This window comes from Thamnophis sirtalis, unplaced genomic scaffold (assembly GCF_051295495.1).
Source record: "Thamnophis sirtalis isolate CommonGarterSnake01/CBP01778 unplaced genomic scaffold, rThaSir2_p1.2 scaffold_1, whole genome shotgun sequence".
In the NCBI taxonomy this organism is placed as follows: domain Eukaryota; kingdom Metazoa; phylum Chordata; class Lepidosauria; order Squamata; family Natricidae; genus Thamnophis; species Thamnophis sirtalis.
The window spans coordinates 158,207,302-158,227,316 of record NW_028261381.1 but is presented as its reverse complement, the minus strand read 5'-3'; the positions used below and the strand labels follow the sequence as shown (position 1 = coordinate 158,227,316).

Sequence of the window (20,015 nt, the reverse complement as noted above, 5' to 3'; positions counted from 1 at the left end):
CAGCACCAGCCATGAGGTGACCATGCTCGCCACCTCCTGCACCTCAAAAATAATAAGACCTCTCCAGAAATAAGGTCAAGTTCTTATTTCGGGGGTCAAAAGAAAATAAGACCCTGTCTTATTTTCGGGAAAACACGGTACTACATCCAGTTTCATCACATTAAAAAAAAATGTGCAAAAGTGCAAAGAAGAGCAACTAAGATAAATAAGGGCCTGAAGGCTAAAACATATGAAGAACAGCTGCAAGATTTGGGTTTCGCCAGTCTAGAGAAAAGAAGGACTAGCGGGGGGACATGATAGCAGTATTCCAGGATTTGAGAGGCTGCCACAGAGGAGGGAGTCAATTTATTTTCCAAAGCATCAGAGGGTAGAAAAAGACACAATGGATGGAATAATCCAGGAGAGAAGCAACCTGGAATTGGAGAAATTTCCTAACAGTGAGGACAATTAACCAGTGGAAAAAGCTTGCCTCCAGATGTTGTGGGTGTTTCATCAATGGAAGGTTTTTAAGAAGAGACTGGACAGTGGTATAGGATCTCCTGCTTGAGCAGGGAGCTGGACTAGAAGACCTTCAAGTCCCTTCCAACTCTATTCTGATTCACTCTGGAGGTTTGGGGGGAAAATATTGGGGAGGTATATGTTTACATGTTAACAGAGAATTTTAACTCTCCTCAAATAGACAGTTAAAAATGTTCCACCCATAGTGAAGAAGTTAAATTTCTAGGTGAACCAACAGCCCAAATCTCAGAACAATTTACCATGAATTCCTTCATATAGGAAATTATATGAATATTATATAGGTACTTGAGAGACCACCTGCTGCCAATCACCTCCACTAGACCGATTAGATCCCACAGACTAGACCTCCTCCGAATTCCATCCACTGGCCAATGCCGACTGGCGACTACCCGGAGGAGAGCCTTCTCTGTGGCTGCTCTGACCCTCTGGAACAAACTCCCCGTGGAGATTCGAACCCTCACCACCCTCCAGTCCTTCCACAAAGCCGTTAAAACCTGGCTGTTCCGACAGGCCTGGGGCTAAAGAGCTGTTGCCCCCGTCTCGAATGGTATGACTGCTGTGTGTTTTTAAATTATGTATTGTTATGTTTCGTCTTTTATTTTTTGTCTGTACCCCCCTTCCCTGATTTGAATTGTGAGCCGCCCTGAGTCCCCTTCGGGGGAAAAGGGTGGCATATAAGTATAATAAAATCAATCAAATCAAATCAATCAATCAGTTTAAATCTAAGTAGTGTATAGCACCTAGTCTGTGAAGCAACTCTTGAACCAATTAGAAACTAATCACAATACATAAATGTATATACAGTATGTGTCTATATACGCATACTGTATGTGGTTTTATACATACTTACATGGCAATTCATTAACAGTAACATTTCATAAACAGGAATAAAAAATAAAGAGGAAAGTTTGAAATAGAGGGGGCCAAGTTAGTGCATTGCATAATACTGTATAATACAAATAAGGCAGAAATTGAGCCAGAACATAAACTGCAAATGAGGAATTGTATGGTTACTGACATGATTAATCGGGCGTATATCGCTTTGGAAATAATTTAGAAAATATGCAGTGTGTGGTTTTCTTCTGCAGCTGCAGTATAATTTTGGGGAGAAAAAATGCAACTGCTTTCAAGTGTTGCATAATAAATATAATTGGGGTTGGGGGAGTTCGTGGAAAAGCACCAAGGAATTTTCTAACTAAAGAAAGAGTTGGATCTTGGTTTCCCACATTTTCTCATGAGGTTTCAGCTAGAAAGTGTTTCAAATAGATAATCTACATGCATCACATGCCTTTCCATTATTTTTGACATCTGCGCTGAAACAAATGTTTTTTTTTAATTGTATGAAAAAAAACCCTAAGAATAATCAACTATTTGAGAACTACAGAATTAGTTCAATATTCATATTATTCCTCAAGAGATGCTTCAAACCTTTTCACCGATAATTGTGTCAAAGGAAAACTTGGTACTTCATTCAACTATCCAACTGAGGATACCGAAAGTGACTTTAAAGAACAACTCAAGCTACAAATAAATAAAATTCCAGACATGGAGATAACTTTATTACTTGGAAATGTTTCCTTAAGGGGACAAAAAACACTTACCAATTATAATAAACACATCAGCTTAACAGCTGAATACTGAACATGCTTTTACATCCTTGGAGAATTAAACTGGCTTATTCAAAGACTAAACAGGTTGAAGAATAATTCCTTCAGCACAGCATAGTCCTCAAGCGTGACCCGTCTCACCCTTTCTCTCCTGCGTATCTGAATTTGTTTTAAAGGTTATTTAACTGCCAGCCCACAAATGTTGAACAAGCTGTAAGAAAAGACTTTTTGACTTTAGATTGCTTGTGTATTGCTTGCTCTGTTTTAAAAAAAAAACCTTTTTGCAAAAGGAGAGCACAACAAGGAACAGGTAAGCTTAGAACTTTATCCTCCCCATTGTGTGACAACTTATTCTGCCTGAAGGTTTCTTTCAGTGAAGGTTGTGCTGACCAGAGAGAGATGGTTGCAGAGAAACTCAACAATAAAATCCAGATGTTTGCCTGCAGGGAGGAGAAGTATCTCCATTTCAAGAAAACCTAAACCAGCTCCAGATTCAAAGAAGCTCTTCGGGGCAGATAGCAGCAGACGAGTTGCTTAGCAGAAAGCCCTAGAGGTTAGCAGCAATTTCCCATAGACTGGACTGCACGGAATGAACTTTCAAGGACACCCACTGATTCTCCATACAGATCACGTCAAAGCAAATATGCCTTCATTCCAAGGCTTCAGTATGGAAGTCCCATTTGTCAGCATGTGGCCATTGTTGAAACAAGAACAGGTGCCTGAGAAGCTTGTTTCAATCAGTTAACACAGTCCTGGTTAAATATAAGACAAATCAACCAACAGAATGACTTTTCTGCATATCCTTAGAGCTGAATAGCAGTAGCAATAGCACGTAAGACTTATATACCGCTTCAAAGTGCTTTTACAGCCCTCTCTAAGCAGTTTACAGAGTCAGCCTATTGCCCCCATCAATCTTGGTCCTCATTTTACCCACCTCGGAAGGATGGAAGGCTGAGTCAACCTTGAGAGGGTCAGGATCGAACTGCCTGAGGTCAGCAGAATCAGCCTGAAATACTGCATTGTAACCACTGCGCCACCATGGCTCTTCAATACAAACATTCTTAACCACATGCTCATACTCATACCATACCAGGGGGTGGAAGAGAAGAAATATTAACCGAGTCAATTTTCTGTGGCAGAGGCAAGCACACCTATATAGAGCCAAAGAACCGGATTCCCAATGGCTGGAAGACCTTTTAAGGAAACAGGGAAACCACAAGCAAGCAGAGGAAGAAATGGCTGCTTACTGGGCCAGCATCTGACTTTTAACATCTTTGGAAGAAAATGTGTAATTTTTTTTTTGCTCCTACAGAAAATGCTAATGGAAAAACAAGCAATGCTATGGTCTGTGAGTCTCCCCTTTACCTACATCAAAACCTGGGCAGCGTTCAGAAAAGAATGGCAAGTAATTCCTAGTTTTCATGAGAATATAAAGAAAGCTTTAAGAAGGGGGAAAAAAGATACTTTATACAAAACTAAATTGCTCTAAGCCTGCTTCACAAGCCAATTGAACTGTATTCTACTTATCAGCTAAGGCCATATACTACCCAGCCTTTCCAAGGAAATATCCTGTTTTTCTAAAGCTTTTCAAACTTAAACGTATTTTATTAAAGCTTTTCAAACTTATCAGATAACGTGTAGTTTGTCAACATAATCGGTGGTTAAGGCAGACTAGCCAGCTATGTCAAGTGGCTATTGGGTCTTCCTCCTTGAGATTGGCAAAGTGACTTTTTGTGGTACAAAAAGAATGTAATGTCAGAAAACTTTCTGTGAGAATATTGTCTCTTAGGAAACAGAACTAAAAGGAAAGGAAACAGATGAAAAACGATAGTGGGCAGGATTTCTTGGCTTTGTGATATGCTGATGGAAGTTGCTACAAGTATCCACATGCCTTGAAATATTGATAAAAATGAGATTTTATTGAAAATCTAAGCAAAAGTTCCCCCCAGGGAAAGAAACTGACAACTATGCTAACAGTGGCATCCTCCACTTCAGGATTATCAAATAAACTTCTAAGTCTTAGTCTTTAAGCTATTAGGAATAAGATAACTAAACAAGCTTTACATGATTACTTCTTTTTCCTGCCAAATAGTGGCGTATGAAGTTTGATGTACCCTAATCAAGTAACATTGGGGAACAGGGTGGAGTTCAGGCTAGGCAAAAGGGATACTTGGGTTCATTCGCTTTTAAACAATAGCCTCTCGTGTAACAACCTCACATAACAAGCAATTTAAAACAGAAACAAACAAACAAACAAAAAAAAACCCTCTTTGCTATGGGATCCAACTTTTTTTGAGAAAATTAACTGCTGTTCAAAAATCTGGGCTTCAACTCTTGCTGGGTATTCAAAATTAGCCAGAAGGTTTATTATTATTATTATTATTAGTCTGAACGCAAAAAGGATTTTTGTAATTTTGTATTTGTAAAAAGCAAGCCAACTGTAGAAGTACCCTCTTGAGTTAGGATCCAAACAAGTAATAGAAGAAAGCATTTTTTTTCCTCCTGGTTTATTTCTGGATGGAGAGAAAGGCTTCCCAGACGGGATCATCTGGTTTTGGGCCCAATGTTTGTCCTGTCATTGCAGATTGGCAACTCATCCAAATTCTGGAATTCACTGTGCCATAGGCAAATTAATCCTTTGCACCTCCCGGACCTGTTCCAGGGAGAAAGGGAAAAGCATTTCCATCGCCACGCTTTAAATTTGTCCCACTGAAAGATTCAGAAACAATTTTTCACCATCTCAAAACGATTCTGAGTCTTGGTTCTCTTGGGAGGTAGAAGAGGAGGACTTCCCCACCTCTCCTGCCCACCTGCATATTTGATCATTAGGCATCCCTCCAGGATCTCCAGAAGATGAACCTGCTGGCAAGAGCTATGACTGCTCTGCTTCAGACTCTGGCTTTGCGACGCGTTGCCTCACAGGATTTGGTGGAGGAACAGGGTAACATGGATCTCCACGGTCCCTTCCACCATCAAGATTGACTCCCTCAAGTCCTTCACTTTTTTTTTTCGAATGCTGAGCAGATTCTAGTAGCTTTCCTAAAAAGAGAAGAAAATTCAGCATTGCCATTTATCTCCTTAGATGGTAAAGAAGTAGGGTGAACAATCTGCACATGTGGTATGAAAGTGACTACTACTATCCATTCTGTTCAAATACCTTTAATAGTATCTCCTGAGTTCCCAGAAATCATGCTGCCCCCTTTTAACAAAAAGGTTGGATTGCAATTATCAACTAGCAAATCTTATGTTAGGACTGTGGAAGGTAACAAACCAACTTAATCAGGAGCCCGGGTTTAAAAGCAATTTTTTTAAAAAACAAAATCTGTGTGGGATTTTAGCTTCATTAATGCAAGTATTATTACATTCCAGCTCTACAGAAGTCATGCAGCAAAAAGAAATTTGCAGAGTACCATAAGTGTTTTTAAAGCAGAGCATAAACATTGGTTTTAAATTCATATGCCAGTGGAAATCTACTCGTAGGGCATTTCCACTGATAAAAATGGATTGAAGACAATCGATTTTCATTCATTTCTCTCTGCAATTTTGTATAATTACTCTAGAACCGGAGAGTTGGATGACCCTTACAATAGAGGTCCTGAAGTTATAAAGGAGAAAATAAAAGTGGCTTCGTCTCCCCTCTGTAAATGAGAGGGAAAAATACATGCTCTTGGCTTTAGAGACAGTTGCTATAATAGTCAAGTGGCTGGAGCATAATTAGGCTTCAAATCTATCCTGAACTATGGATTGGGCGACTTTGGGACAATCTCTTTTGCACCACTGAATTCCGATAATTTGCTTCATACATAAAATTAAGATTCCCAAGTACTGAATTCATGGAGGAAAAGTAGGATACAAGTCTAAGAAATAAACAAATTACTTCCCCCTCGGTTTTGTCTGTGAACAGAGCAGCAAGTCAGGATTCAAACTACTGCATGGGTAAGATTCTGACATGAATTTTACAAGGCTAGGTAACAAATGTAAATCCTACATAAAAGAGGCAGAAAAGAACTGGTTGCTAAAGCCCCCTCATGATTTCCTGGAGGTGAAATTTACTGTAAGACTGACACTTGCTAAAATGTTGCTCCCCAACTGGGTCCCGCCCAAGGAAATTCCCTTACTTCTTCTGACTTTGTATTCTATTTTGTGAGGAATATGAGCTTTAGGCCTCAGAGAATCACTGTTTAAAATTGCATAACATTGCTAGAACCAGAAAATTAAGTGTTAATTTTTATGAAACTTAGGTGAAACTACTCATTCCTTATCCGCGTTCATTAACACATCTTCAGACAAAAATCAGAAACCTTCTGCGGCTCTTGCTGAATCCTTACACTGCTATTTAAGACACCCAACTAGACATAATAGCACTTCTATCTCCTTTTAAGCAAACAAGAGAGCCTCCCTCACTCTGCTCTTGCTCTGTTCTCCCTGATCTAGGATGGAGCAGAGAGGTACAATTGACCACTGAAAGGTACTACTGAAAGTGGGCAGACCTAAGAGAAATACAGTTAAATGCCATTATTTAATTAACAGGTAGTTTAATTAGTCAGATTTTTATAATTTTGGAAAAGCTCTGGGTAACATCATAAGGCAGCAAAAGATAAAACCACACGAAGGTGATAATTCCAAGACTGGCTCAATGCTTAAAGCTCCCTTTTCTTGTCTCAGTTCGAGAAGAAATGCACTTGGCATGCAGCAATATACTTACTCTGATGAGGGTGCTGGTATGGCCTTTGCTTTTTAGAGGGACACACACAATCGGCCAGAAATACCATGATCTGAAAAGAAAACCAACATTCTTCAGCACTGCATTCAAGCTTTACCTTCTCCTTTTAATTCTGAGTGCAAAGAGACATGTTTACTTACAAGGCCTAGCAGCAACCCCGAAAACAAAGTTACAAATGCAAAAATTGCATAGGACCCCCAGTTTGGTATACCAAGGTTTTCTGTGAAATATGTGTGACATTGCTGAAAGGGAGAAAAAAACACACATTTGAGTATTAGCTGGACAGCAACTCTGTAAGCTGCCTGGAATCACCATGAGTGAGTTGGGCAGCCAGATTAAACAAACTTAATCTCCCTTCTGATTTAGAGGAAGATGTGGCACGTACCCTAATCCACATGGAAAGCTGAAATAAGGCAGACATGCTGCTCATCCTGCAAAGAAACACATAAGGAAAAAAATAAGGGATAAGAGGCAAAAAATAAAATCTACAATTAAAGAGTTTTCAATGGAGTTCAGTGATCTAAGCAGCCCATTTGAGATTTAGCATTCAACTTTTATTAAGGTTGCTCATGCAATTTTCATCTGACTGCAACGGAATCAATTCCCATGTTCAACTATAAATGAAACCCAATTGTAAATGATTCCTATTAGAAGAAAAAGTGGGAGACATCTAAAGAAGTCAATGTAGAAGCAATCAGTTTTCATGGGATGCTCAAAAGAAAAAAAGGGCCTGCATAGGAGAAGTATGAAGAAGCCTATAATCAAAGGGGAAAATATGGTAATCACATGATCAGCTTGAAGCTTACACAAGTTTCCCAAAATAACAACATTAAGGGGGCTAGGGGTATGTTAGAAGAAATAGATTCTAACTGTTGTGAAGAGAAAGGGATGAATTAGGCAACAGGTAAACTATCTTAATTAAGATTTTAGTTTCCCCCCTCCAAAGGGAAACAAAGTCCTTGCTGGCCATGATCGTGCTACTAGTGAAATGAAGGAGAAGCAACTCAGATATACAAGGAGAAACATTTAAATGAACTCAAAATCTCCAAGGCCAGAGAAATTATGTTTTTGGCATTCAAAGTATGGCAAAGATATTTACAGAGTTCCTGGAGAAAAATGTGAGGTCCCCACCCCAAAAGGCTGCAGGAGAGAAAATGGCCCTATCTTCAAACAAGGAGGGGAAGACGAACTGAGGAAATTAAAGATGTGTCAATTTGATGTTTTACTGGATAGGATTCTCCAACTATTAAACAGTATATTTGTGAGCTGTGGATAGATATGTAATAACTAATAAGAGACAGTATGGCTTGGATACAAACCAAGTTAAATTCATGTCTTTTATTGACAGAATTACTTACTTAATGCACTGGGGATATGACATAGTGAACTCTAACCTTAGCAAAGCATTCAAATGTTCTTTTCTTTTCAAACCTAAACACACCCAAACTCCTCTTCAAAGGATTTCTAGTCCCCCTGATCATATTCATTGACTTTCTTTCTCTGAACATATTCTATTTTTTTTCCAAACTGAGGTGCTCACAACTGGGCCCAGTACATGAGGTGGTAGTGGACCAGTGCCGGATTAAATGGAACAACTATCTATGATCTATTTTGTTACCCTAAGCTTCTTATAGGAAAATAATGAAAATATGAAATAACTAGACTCAATTGAGATGGTTAACTGTTTTCAGAAATCATTAGTTTAGGTCTTAACTTGATCTCGGCTTCATAAATGATTAAACTTGATAGGATAAACAGACACACAGAGAGAAATAGAGACAGACAAACAGGATTAAAATTTCCCAGGTAACTTGCCTAAATCAGTGCTGATGACTACAGTGACGATCTGTAAATTAACTGGATTCATCTAAAGTCAGAATTCAAGCTTTGGCATTTATTTCCCAAGCCTGTTAGGGAGCAGAAACATTTCTGCTGATACTTACAAAAATGAAGATGGTCCAAGCCATGAAGAAACAGGCTCAACAGACTTCCATTCTTGCTCACTGATAAAATTGATGAAGTCACTTTTAGTTCGGGGACCTTGGTACCGTCTAAATTCTCCATCTTTACAACTGTTCAAAATAAGAGCCATGTCAAGCACTTAAAATTCTCATAATGTCTCACTTAGCAACACTGTAGACAAGGTCACCTGATGAATTTATTTGATTTATTTATTGACTGTTCTGCCTTTATTACTTTTACAAACAACTTAAAAGTGACAAACATCTAATATTCCTTCCTCCTTCTATTTTCTATAAAACAACAACCCTGTGAGGTAGGTTGGACTGAGGGAGCAATTGGTCCAAAGTCACCCAGCTGACTTCCTTGGCTAAGGTGGGACTATAAATCCTGGTCTCAAAGTTTCTAGCTTGGTGTCTGAATTATTGGCTCAATTACCATGCTTGGTCCAATACACCTGTGTTGAATGCAATCTGCTTACTAGATAGACTTTCATTTCACATTACCTCAAGTGAAACTTGTTTGGTCATATTACCCTAACATCTCAATCCACTGAGATAGGCAAGTTTTTTTTAAAGGGCATAACCATGTTTATGAAGACAGAAATCTGTGGCTTTACCATCTTTCAGAAGCCTCCAATTAAAGAGGAATCTTCTCCGAAAGCTGGAAGTGATAATGATAATAATTTATTAAATGTGTATGCTGCCTAATTCTTAACAGCTCTGAGCAGTTCACAACAATCAATGACATTACAATAAAGCATAAAAGTAAAAGGAATTTTGGCTTCAAAAATTTGCTATTTCAGTAAAATAAAGTAAAAGTAAAAACATTTAGACAGAGACTACAATGTGCTTTTAGTTTACTTTTTACCAGGTTTAACTCTGCTTCTGTGTTCTACTAAAGCCTTATTGCCATCTTTTCCTATTTTGTTTGAAAATTGTGATTAATGTCATTTCTGAATTATATGTTAGGTTGCATATAGGAAGATAGATTTTCCCCATATCCTTTTCAGATGTCGTAATTTTTCTAAGCATCTCCAGCCTCACTTTTTTTAAATAAACACACAAAATTTATCTCATCTTAGATTGGCCTATTTCACAGGGGCAAACCTCTAAAGATTGGGAAATGGAATTATAAAAATTCTTCTCCCCTACCCATTTTTCTTTTTTGACATTTTTAAGTGCCAAGAATGGCATCACAGTTTATGAGGGTATGTGGGAGGGTGCTAGGTGAATGTCTAGAAAATAGACAACAACATTGGGCGCTACCAAGTTATCACCCCAAAGCAGAGACAGGGACAATTGTTGAGATTCAGATAGTTTGAGAAGGGAGGTTTGAGTCTTCAGATGTCCCTCTTCATGCACAGCAAGAAGTTAATTAATTTACCTTAGTAGATCAGCTGAGGTGATACTTGGGAGCTTTCTTCTCCAGCCAAACTCTTTCTAGACATCTATAACTTATACCAGTGATGGCGAACCTTTTAGAGACCGTGCCCAAACTGCAACTCCAAACCCACTTTTTTATTGCAAAGTGCCAACATGGCAATTTAACCTGAATACTGAGGTTTTACTACCTAAAATAATGATAAAGACGGAATTCAGCTAATTGTTCTAAGAAAAATGCATTTTTATGTCCCTTCATTTTTTTCTGCTTTTGAAATATTACAATTAGCAACAATGAAAAAGACAAATTTTTCTAATATCATTTCTCTTTCCCTCCGTTTCTCTCCTTTCCCTCCCTCCCCCTCCTGATTTCTTTCTCTTCCCACCATCCCAATATCTTTTTCCCTCCCTCTGTCTCTTTCCCCTCTTTCTCTTTCCCTCCCGATCTCTTTCTCTCACTTTCCCTCCCTCTCTTTTTTCTCTTTCTCTCTGCCACTCCTTCCCTCTTTCCCTCCCTTTCTCTTTCCCTCCCCTCTTCCCTTCCCTCTTTTTTTCCTCTCTCTCTTTTCCCTTCCCTCTCTCTCTCCCTCCTTTCTCTCTTCCCCCCGCCGGGGGGGGGGGGGAGAATCCCTGAACTGGTGCCGGGTGGTGGGAATCTGAAGTCCGTAGGCCAACGAGCCCAGGAGCAGCGCGCCGAAGACCAGCTGCCCGGCAGCGCATCATAATACCAGCAGCTTTGCAAGAAAAGCAACTGAGAGGCGAGCAAGCCAACACCAAGTCGCTTTGTGGCTCTGCGCTGTAATGGGCTCCAGGAGGAAGGGACCCCATCTCTCCATTGTGAAGCATGCTAAATTTCAATTCCAACTTCACGAGATCTTTTTCTTTCGTGAGAAGTTGGAATTGATTGAACTTTTTTTTGTTTTGTCCCACAAACCTTTGTTTCCCTGCAAATGACGGCAAGAAACGCAACAGAGAAACACAATAAAGCTGGGCTGGGATGATAGCGTGCGTGACAAAACACAGAGGGCTCTAAGTGCCACCTCTGGCACGCGTGCCATAGGTTCACCCCCACAGACTTATGCTATTCATCTTCAATCAGTCAGATGGCACCAGGATGAAGAAGACAGTTTGGTTTTGATTTCATTCTTGAGTAACTGTTTGTTTTAAGCATGTCCCAAAAGTGTTCCTTTAATTGTTGGTTTCCTCATTTTATTTTGCCTTGTTCAAAGAAACTGAGGAAGAACGAGACCGATTCCTTCATTTCCATCTGGTCTGTCATTCTTGCCATCTTTGACCTTCCTTTTAATTGGTTTTATTGTAGTGTCCTTGTTTTGATTGTTATGAGTTGCAATGCCATGTTATTATGTCCATCAACAACTCTGATCCTTTTAAGGACGAAACTGTATTAAAACAAGCTAACTAACTGATTCCAAATGTTTAAATGAGATATTGTGATTTAACTTTAGCTGGCTAAGGGACAAAAAACATAGGTAAAATTATAAATCTATTCTCACTTCTGCAAAAGGTCTTTATAAAGTAAGATAAACCACAATTCTTTCCTTTTTTTGTTCTCTCTCTCTCTCTCTCTCTTACTTCTTAACCACACATCTCCCTCTACCTTATCTCCTTCCTTTACTGCCGACAGGAAAAGCTGATTATGTAATAATCTATTTCTAGATTATTAATGACAAAATGGAACTAATATTACTTTGTTTCATTCCCTTAATTGATTTTAAATTCTAGGTCTTTTATCATCCTCCAAATAGTTGCCTTCACTAAAGTTTAAAACTACTACAATAGAAAAAACATGAGATGAAGTATTTTCCTATTTTGCTTTTGAGGCAAAAACCACAGGAGTTATAGCAACTGAATTGGTTTTAAAGTACTTACTGGTAAATGGTGGGAAGTGCTGTTATGACAAACCTTCCACTTAGTCCTATATAAAGATCCAGAAAGAAAATGAGGATCAAGTGTTTATTATAGTAGATGTATTTCAGGGTAATCAAGTCACAAATACATTAACTTTGCTCAAAGAGCCGAGGTGGCGCAGTGGTTAGAGTGCAGTACTGCAGGCCACTTCAGCTGACTGCTATCTGCAGTTCAGCGGTTCAAATTTCACCGGCTCAAGGTTGACTCAGCCTTTCATCCTTCCGAGGTGGGTGAAATGAGGACCCAGACTGTGGGGGCAATATGCTGACTCTGAAACCGCTTAGAGAGGGCTGAAAGCCCTATGAAGCGGTATATAAGTCTAACTGCTATTGCTAAGTTAAATTTCCTCATTTTAATTATGCGTACAATTGCAGTTGACTTTTTAAAAAAAGACAGAGGTTATCAGTAACGTGACTGAAGACCACGCTATCTCATCCCATCCTCAGCATCCTACAAACAATATATTACCAACAGCCATACCCAGAACTCGATCAGTAAAAACTATCAGTTTCTTATATATTATTATTAATTATATTATTTTTATGAAAAATTCAACAGGCAGACAAAAATGGAATTGGTCAGAACTTTCCATTAATTAATGTTTTACTTTTCAAACACGTTGTCAGCCGTTACGCTTCTAACAAGCTACTGAAGTGCTATATTCTGTTACCAAGCTATTACATTATTCAATTTTCCCAGGTCAAACATATCTTTCAAAGTTGTAACAATAGTGGCCCGCACAGTGTTTCAGCAAACCAAAAGTTATTATTTATCACAACTAAAATTGGGAGTGCCTAGTTCCATGTAATTTGCTCCAGGCTATTTAATTCATGACAGAGGAATAATTTTGAATACAAAACTTTCCACCTATAACCCTTGCTACTAAATTATGTATCTCATTAAATGACTTTTGTTCCAAAACTCTTTACTCATCTGTTTGTCAACTAAGCAGAGGGCTCAGAGGGATAAAGTGGAGAATATATAGTCCTATTTTATCTACCTTCAGTGTAGGCATGCTAGCAGTCCAATCTGACTCCTGAAAGTGTTTCCAACATTAATTTACTTCTCACTAAGAAATTCCCAAAAAGTTTCTGAAGAATTATCAGGATCCTCAGAACGCAGCTTGAAGCTATCTGATGGGAAAAGCCTGAGGCTACAAACAAACTGTATCATGAGTACATTGAATGAAAGTTGCCTACAGTTGGCATCAGGAAAAATGGGCAGCATATAAAGCTAAAGCATTTCCCTATCCAGTGGAGTCCAACTGTAGGGACATGTGTGCTTTATCTCTGTTAGAGATAAAGCCAAGGAAGCCAGTGTTGTCCAGAGATACTTCCATGGTCATGCCAAGGCACATGGAATGCTGTTACCTTTCCATTGAAGTGAGACTTATTTATTTACTTGCATTTACATGCTTTGAACGACTAGGTTGGCCGGAGCTGGGGCAAGTAATGGGAGTTCACCACATCATGCTCAAACCTAGGTAAGCATCTTGAACCACTGAGTCATTGTGCCCCTATGGAAGGGATATAGGTTGAATAAATCAATCAATAATAAATAAAAGTACTGAAGGGAAATTTCAGTTTGGAGAAAAACCTTGCAACTATTATTATTATTATTAGCATATGGCATTGTTACATTAACTAGGAGACTGCAATGCTAATAGGAGTAGTAGTTTGCTTATTTACCAGCTCTACAGGTACACGCTTGCACACTACCCACGGTGCGCCACAGAAGAGCAGGCTGGCTTTGCACCAGAAAGATAAGCAGCTCTTCCTGCTGCAACATCCGATTCCCCCTCCCTTCTCTGGAGTTGCTTCACAAAGGGACATTGCAACAGGGAAGGTTCAGGGCCAGTAGAAATCTGCCTGCCTGCACTGCCTGCCTCAACTCATCTCCTATTTATCTACTTGCATAGAACATCCTTTTTTTAACTGCAAGGTAGGCAGAAGCTAACTGATGGGAGTTTATCCCACTGTACAGTGCTAGGGCTTGAACCAATGGAACAGAGACCATCTCTAACATGATCAAGCCACTGAGCCACCACACCCCAACTTTGAAATTGTGTGTAACTTATTCTAAAGCAATGAAACATATTTTACGTTATTCAATTCACATAGGAAGAACAACTTACCTGGCTGCTCTGTTACATCCACTTTGGCAATGTTCACTTCAAGATCCTCACTCCATTCGGCAAAGCTTTCCCATTCTGGCTGTAAATTCTGACAGGCAGGACACCAAGGAGCATAGCTGAAAAATAAATGCTATATAACCAATTGTTACACAGAAAAAAAAACCATTTTCTGAGAATAAAAGCTGCAGGTGTCTTGGAGTACATACCTGCTATATGTTAATATGATTTATGAAAACTGTAGTTTTCATAAACTACAGAAAACTGCAGCCAAATATTTATGAAAGTAGAACAAAACTGGTTACAATATAAGAAATATTCAAGATTAAAAGGGGCAAAATTTTAAAGGAAGAATCTATGCCCTGCGCACAAAATCTTCTTAGGTTGTTCCTTGGTATTTCTAATTCAATGGATATAAAGTTGTGATGGCTAAAAGAGCCTCTTTCCTTAAGAATTTCAACAACTATCTTCAACTAGAGGTAATATTCTGGAGTAAACAAACCACTGAGGTTCTAACTCAGTAATATAAAGCAGCTTGCAGTCATAAAATCTTGATCAATCAACTTCACTGGATTCTATGACACACAGAACTTGTTTTATTATGTTAACTTACTTCATATGACAATTAATTAACCTTACTAATTACAATAATTCAATAACAGGAGGCATAATGCTCTTGAATACTCATGGAGTATCTCACTAACCAAGTGCTAGAGAGGTATAAAGCATTCCATTCATTAACTGTTTCAAGCACAAAGCAGCTAGCTTTAGGTGATTTGTGTCAAACTCATATCCATGTTTTGCTGTGGTCAGATGTCATTGGGAGTCAGGGGGGAAAGCAAATACTATGGTGCTGATGGAGGTTGGGACTCCTCTTAATTGCCCAGCCTAGATGCACATGTCAGTACATTGGCAGTGGCTGAATTGAGGGAGAAAAATGTGATATACTACACTGGAAAAGTGGAAGATGGACTAATGGGATATACTAAACAAAGCATGGGGAAAATAGGGCATTTAAGGTTTAACACACTTGTGAGACTGTGACTTGCACACCAGTTTTGGCCTACTCATTTTTTGTTTCAGTCAAAAGTTGGAACTAGGTGCTTCTGCTTTCAGTTTTGGAAAAGTGGCTGGCATGAAACAGCACAGTTCCTCCCATTCAGACATACCGGTTTGTACTGGGTAGAAGCTTCCCTCCCCCAAAGAATTACCACATCAAGGAGCTGAAGAAACATCTGGGATTAGAAGCTAAACATCTTCAAACAAAAACCAAACCAGAAAGTCTAGTTACACTTTAGGGATTACCAAATCAAGAATGCAAAATTCCGCATGGCCCATGTCTATTTATTATTTTTATTTATTTATTTATTTCGTCAAGCATGAATTAGATAACAAATATAAATATAAACATGATTATGAATACATGAAATGAATACGATTACAAGGGAATATTAAGACAGGGAGGTGCACTTATGCATCTCCATCAACTATGGTTACTTTTAAGATGCATGGACTCTATTTCCAGCAACATGCTGGGAATTCTGAGAGTAAAGGGGTCGTTATATCCCAATATTTACAAACAATTAACGCTCCCAATCATTAAACAGCCAGCCGCTAAGGAAGAGAGTGGAGGGTCAGGGCATCCTGACAAGCGAAGGCGGGAGCGGAGTTAGCCCTGAACAGATACAGAGTCCTCCTTTTCTAGAGGGCTGGACTAGATGATCTTTGCGGTACCCTCCCCATCCTACGATTGCTCCGGCACTTCTGGGGGGGGGGGGGAAGAGCCGCTTTTCTCCGCCCGCCACGACTCACAATTCCACCATCCACTCGCCCTGCAGCAGTTCTTGCCACGCTCCGTCAGTCAGTAGTTTGACTCGATTCCTTCTGGTCAACGCGGGTCCCGGCACGATAAGCAGCAGCAGCAGCAGCAGCAACATCGAGGCGAGCGGTGTCCAGGCAGACCTCGCTGAGGAGCCACGGAAGGGAATAACGGCCGCCATCATCTCGGACGACTTCCGCCTTGGCAGGGCGCCAGGAAGCCAAATCAGAAAGGATGCCGGGAAAAGCGGCGACTCATCCCGAAAGAGAGAGGGGGGGGGAGACCAGGCGCGCGCGCGCAGGCGTTTCCTTGCTTCCGTTGCCCGTGGTTACCGGGGGGGTCCTTTCCTCCCCGCTCTTGATTGATTTGGAGAACAGCGAACCAATCAACGCCTCGCCTGGATCCTTTCGCCCCGCCCTCCGCCCCCCCCCTCTCTTCTGTTTCCTCAGCTTTGGAGCTGCTTTCATGACAGGCTCGGTGTCGCTCATTCGCCGACTTTTCAAGGCGACGGAATTCCGGCACCAGGCGAATTAAAACGAGTCAAGAATTGCTTGTTTGTTTTTTCTTTCCAAAGGAATAATAAAAACACGACATGTTTTAAAAATATTTCCCGTGTTGTTTTTTGTTTATTTAAATGCGTTAGGCATGACATTTCTTCCCCGATGAATAGGGCACTTGCTTGGTTATGGCTTGTAAATAATATTTTTTTTATTGTCAGTGCACAACATATGTACAATGAGATTGGTTGAGTTTCCTCAGTGCGCCCCCCCAACACAATACAACTCATAATGAAGACAAAAAGGAAAAAAAAACACTAATCCAATAGATCATATTAACAAACACCCGGTTCCATTACACCAGTGTGAACAAGTTATACCTTGCCCAGGCCCTGTAAGTCCATCGTACTACTTACTTATGAATGATGTTATTTCACATTCAGGAGTCTGACAGCTCAGGGATAAAAACTGTTCTTCAGCTTGTTTGCGCCTGGCTATGCTTCTATATCTCCTTCCCAATGGTAGTAAAAATGGAGTAATTCCAGAACCCTCCCAAATTCCTTCTCCGAAGTGTAAGTGGGACCTTAATTGAAGGATCCTAATGTGCCACAGAACAATGTTTAAAAAATCCCCCTTTTCCAAATTAACTGGAATCTCCTCTTCATATAGGCTTGAGATATTCAAGATATTCATTGAGTGATATTCTACCCAATGTGTTTGGACAGGGTTAAAAAGGTTCAGGGAGGCAGCTTTCTGTTTCATATTGTATCATCATCGCACTTTCAGTGTAAGAGATAAATGGAACAAAGCAAGATACTAGGAACTTAGACTGAAGTAAACTATACACCTCTACAGGTTGTTGTTGGTTCCACCACAAAAGCGCGTAGGACAAAATCGCGCTCGACAAAAGCGCGCTGTGACGTCATCACAGCGCGACGAAAAAGATCGAAAAATTGTAAAAATAAAGCGAAAACCTTACCCTAAGCCCCCCAAACCTAACCCTAAACCTAACCCTTAACCTAACCCTAAACCTAACCGTTAAAGTAACGAAAAACCTAACGCTAACCCTTATCCTAACCCTAACGCTAACGCTCTAAAGCTAACCCTAACCCTTAACCTAACCCTAACCCTAACCCTAACCCTTACCTTTATGTGAATTGGCTTGCTTTAATTTAATTTTTATTAATTTTTATTTGAATTTTTCGATCTTTTTTGTCGCGCTGTGATGACGTCAAAGGCGCGATTTTGTCGATCGCGCTTTTGCCGTCCGCGCTTTTGACGGGTCACGGTTGTTGTTTTAATGATTGCCTCCTAGGTGGACGGTTTGCAGTTAAAACTAAAACAAGATCATAAACAGAGTCATGGTTTGACTTATGAACCATTTCTCTTAACAATTGAGTTGCTAATAATTCCAGATGTGGTTGCAACAAGAAGATTGTGTAAGGGATTATTGTAAGAAATTAATTTGAGACATTTAAATTGGGCACTCCACCCAAAATATGTAAATAATGTTCATCTTCAGAGACAGTTTGTTATAGTAGATAGGAGTTTATTATGGAGCAATACAGATCGTCCACAATTTACAGGAGTTTATTTACTGACCATTCAAAGTTACGACAGCACTAAAAATTGTGACGATCATTTTTCACACAATATTGCAGCATTTCCACAGTCACAGATCAAAATTCAGATTCTTGGCAACGGGCATGTATTTATGATGGTTGCCGGGATCATGTGATCCCCTTTTGTGACCTTCTGACAAGCAGAGTCAATGGGAAATCCAGATTCACTTAACAACTGTGTTACCAATTTAACAACTGCAGTGATTCACTTAACAATCCTGGCAACAAATTGGTAAAATTGGGGCAAAATTCACTTAACAACTTAGCAACAGAAATTTTGGGCTCAATTGTGGTTGTAAGTGGAGGACTACCTCTAGTACAAAATGAAAGTTGGCTTTTACCTAGAAGGCTTGCTATTCTGAGATGTATTTTCGTGTATCTAAAAATTCTTTTTTTAGAAATTTTTGTTCCTACTGAGATAAATCATTCACCCAAATTTTTGTAAGTCAAATATTTAATATCCTATTATCTAATATGTATTTGTAATCAAATTATAACTTGTTTCATTTCTTTTAAATAATGGTTTTTTTCTCTTTTAAGGGGTATGTACTTCATTTACATTCCATATTAAGCAATTGTAATCACATAATGAGGCTAAAAATTTAGAAAAGTCAACAGCTATACCCAATTCAGGACTATCGCTTTCATTTTCCAGTTGCATGTATAGAGGTTTTTGTGTAAACTCATCCTGTCACATGCATTTGTATTGTCTCGTGTTTTGAATTATTCTAAATATTCTCTTGCTTCCTGCACAGAATTCAGTTAAAATCTGTTATTTGAAAGTAAAAACCATTCTTGCAATTTGTTCCATCAAAATACTGTATTTTTCGGAGTATAAGATGCACCTTTTTCCCTCAAAAAAGAGGGTGAAAATCTGGGTGTGTCTTATACACTGAATACAACCTTTTTGGTCTCCCGAAACTCCACCCCCTTTACAAAAATGGCTGTGCATAGCCTTTAGGAGGCTTTTAGAGTGCTCCTGGGGGCTGGGGAGGGCAAAAATGAGCAACAAACGGGCCGTTTTTTGCTCATTTATGCCACCCAGCCCCCAGGAGCATTCTATAAGCCTCCTAAAGGCTATGCATGCCCTCTTTATTTTGACAAAAATGGGCCTGTTTTTGTGAAAAACAGGCCATTTTTGAGAGGTCTGCAGAGTGCAAAAAATGTTTTTTTTTAATTTGCCTCTTCAAAATCTTGGTGCATCTTATACTCTAATGCATCTTATACTCCCAAAAATATAGTTTATTTTTCTGTTTACGTCTATCAGTCAGAAAGAAGCACTGTTTTCTTTGATGCAGTATTTTAATTGACATTTAATTAAATGTCAGATATTTGAAGACAGAAGAACCACAGCATGAGAAACGAGCACTCTACAAAGCAAGAGTTGCAAATGCTGCAACAATGGTGCCCACACATGTTTGCCCAACAAGTGGCAGAACATTCCGTGCCCATACAGGTCTTACCAGCCGCCTGCGGACACACTGTGAACAGCCCACAACCCATTAGATGTCAAGGTCCTCTTCAAACACGATGGACAAACATGATTTTAATTGAATTCCTTTAAGAACAAATGCATCTATATTATTCTTCAATCTTGCATTACAATGCTTGTACAGAACTTGTCTTCTTAACAAAATGCACCAGGACATCACTTTTTAATTTTGCAAATTCTATGAACTTTATCATTTTTTTGGCCTCTGTATCATGTTCATCTTTTCATCTCTCCATAAATAACTTTTATCTTACTTTTCAAAAATTCTTTATCATTAGTTTTACATGTCTGGTCACTTCTCTCTTCCAAAGTTGTTCATTTAGTACTAAGTGATG

At 39.3% G+C, this 20,015-nt stretch overlaps 1 protein-coding gene across 2 annotated transcripts; it reads right to left on the bottom strand.

The window, feature by feature from the left end:
* Positions 1-2,051: 2,051 nt before the first annotated feature.
* TMX1 (thioredoxin related transmembrane protein 1) lies at positions 2,052-16,298 on the bottom strand. Of its 2 annotated transcripts, XR_015698472.1 has the most exons (9): positions 16,063-16,298; positions 14,254-14,369; positions 12,081-12,126; positions 8,793-8,921; positions 7,235-7,280; positions 6,990-7,091; positions 6,832-6,901; positions 4,937-5,165; positions 2,052-4,779 (listed from the first exon to the last, which is right to left on the bottom strand). XR_015698472.1 is itself a non-coding variant. In XM_087729210.1 (8 exons), the coding sequence occupies exons 1-8, from the start codon at positions 16,251-16,253 to the stop codon at positions 4,999-5,001; spliced, it is 867 nt and encodes a 288-aa protein (XP_087585336.1). In that variant the 5' UTR covers positions 16,254-16,297; the 3' UTR covers positions 2,052-4,998. The 2 variants fall into 2 exon arrangements, 1 of the variants encoding a protein (XP_087585336.1); XM_087729210.1 differs by having other exon boundaries at positions 2,052-5,165; positions 16,063-16,297.
* Between the last annotated feature and the right edge of the window lie 3,717 nt (positions 16,299-20,015).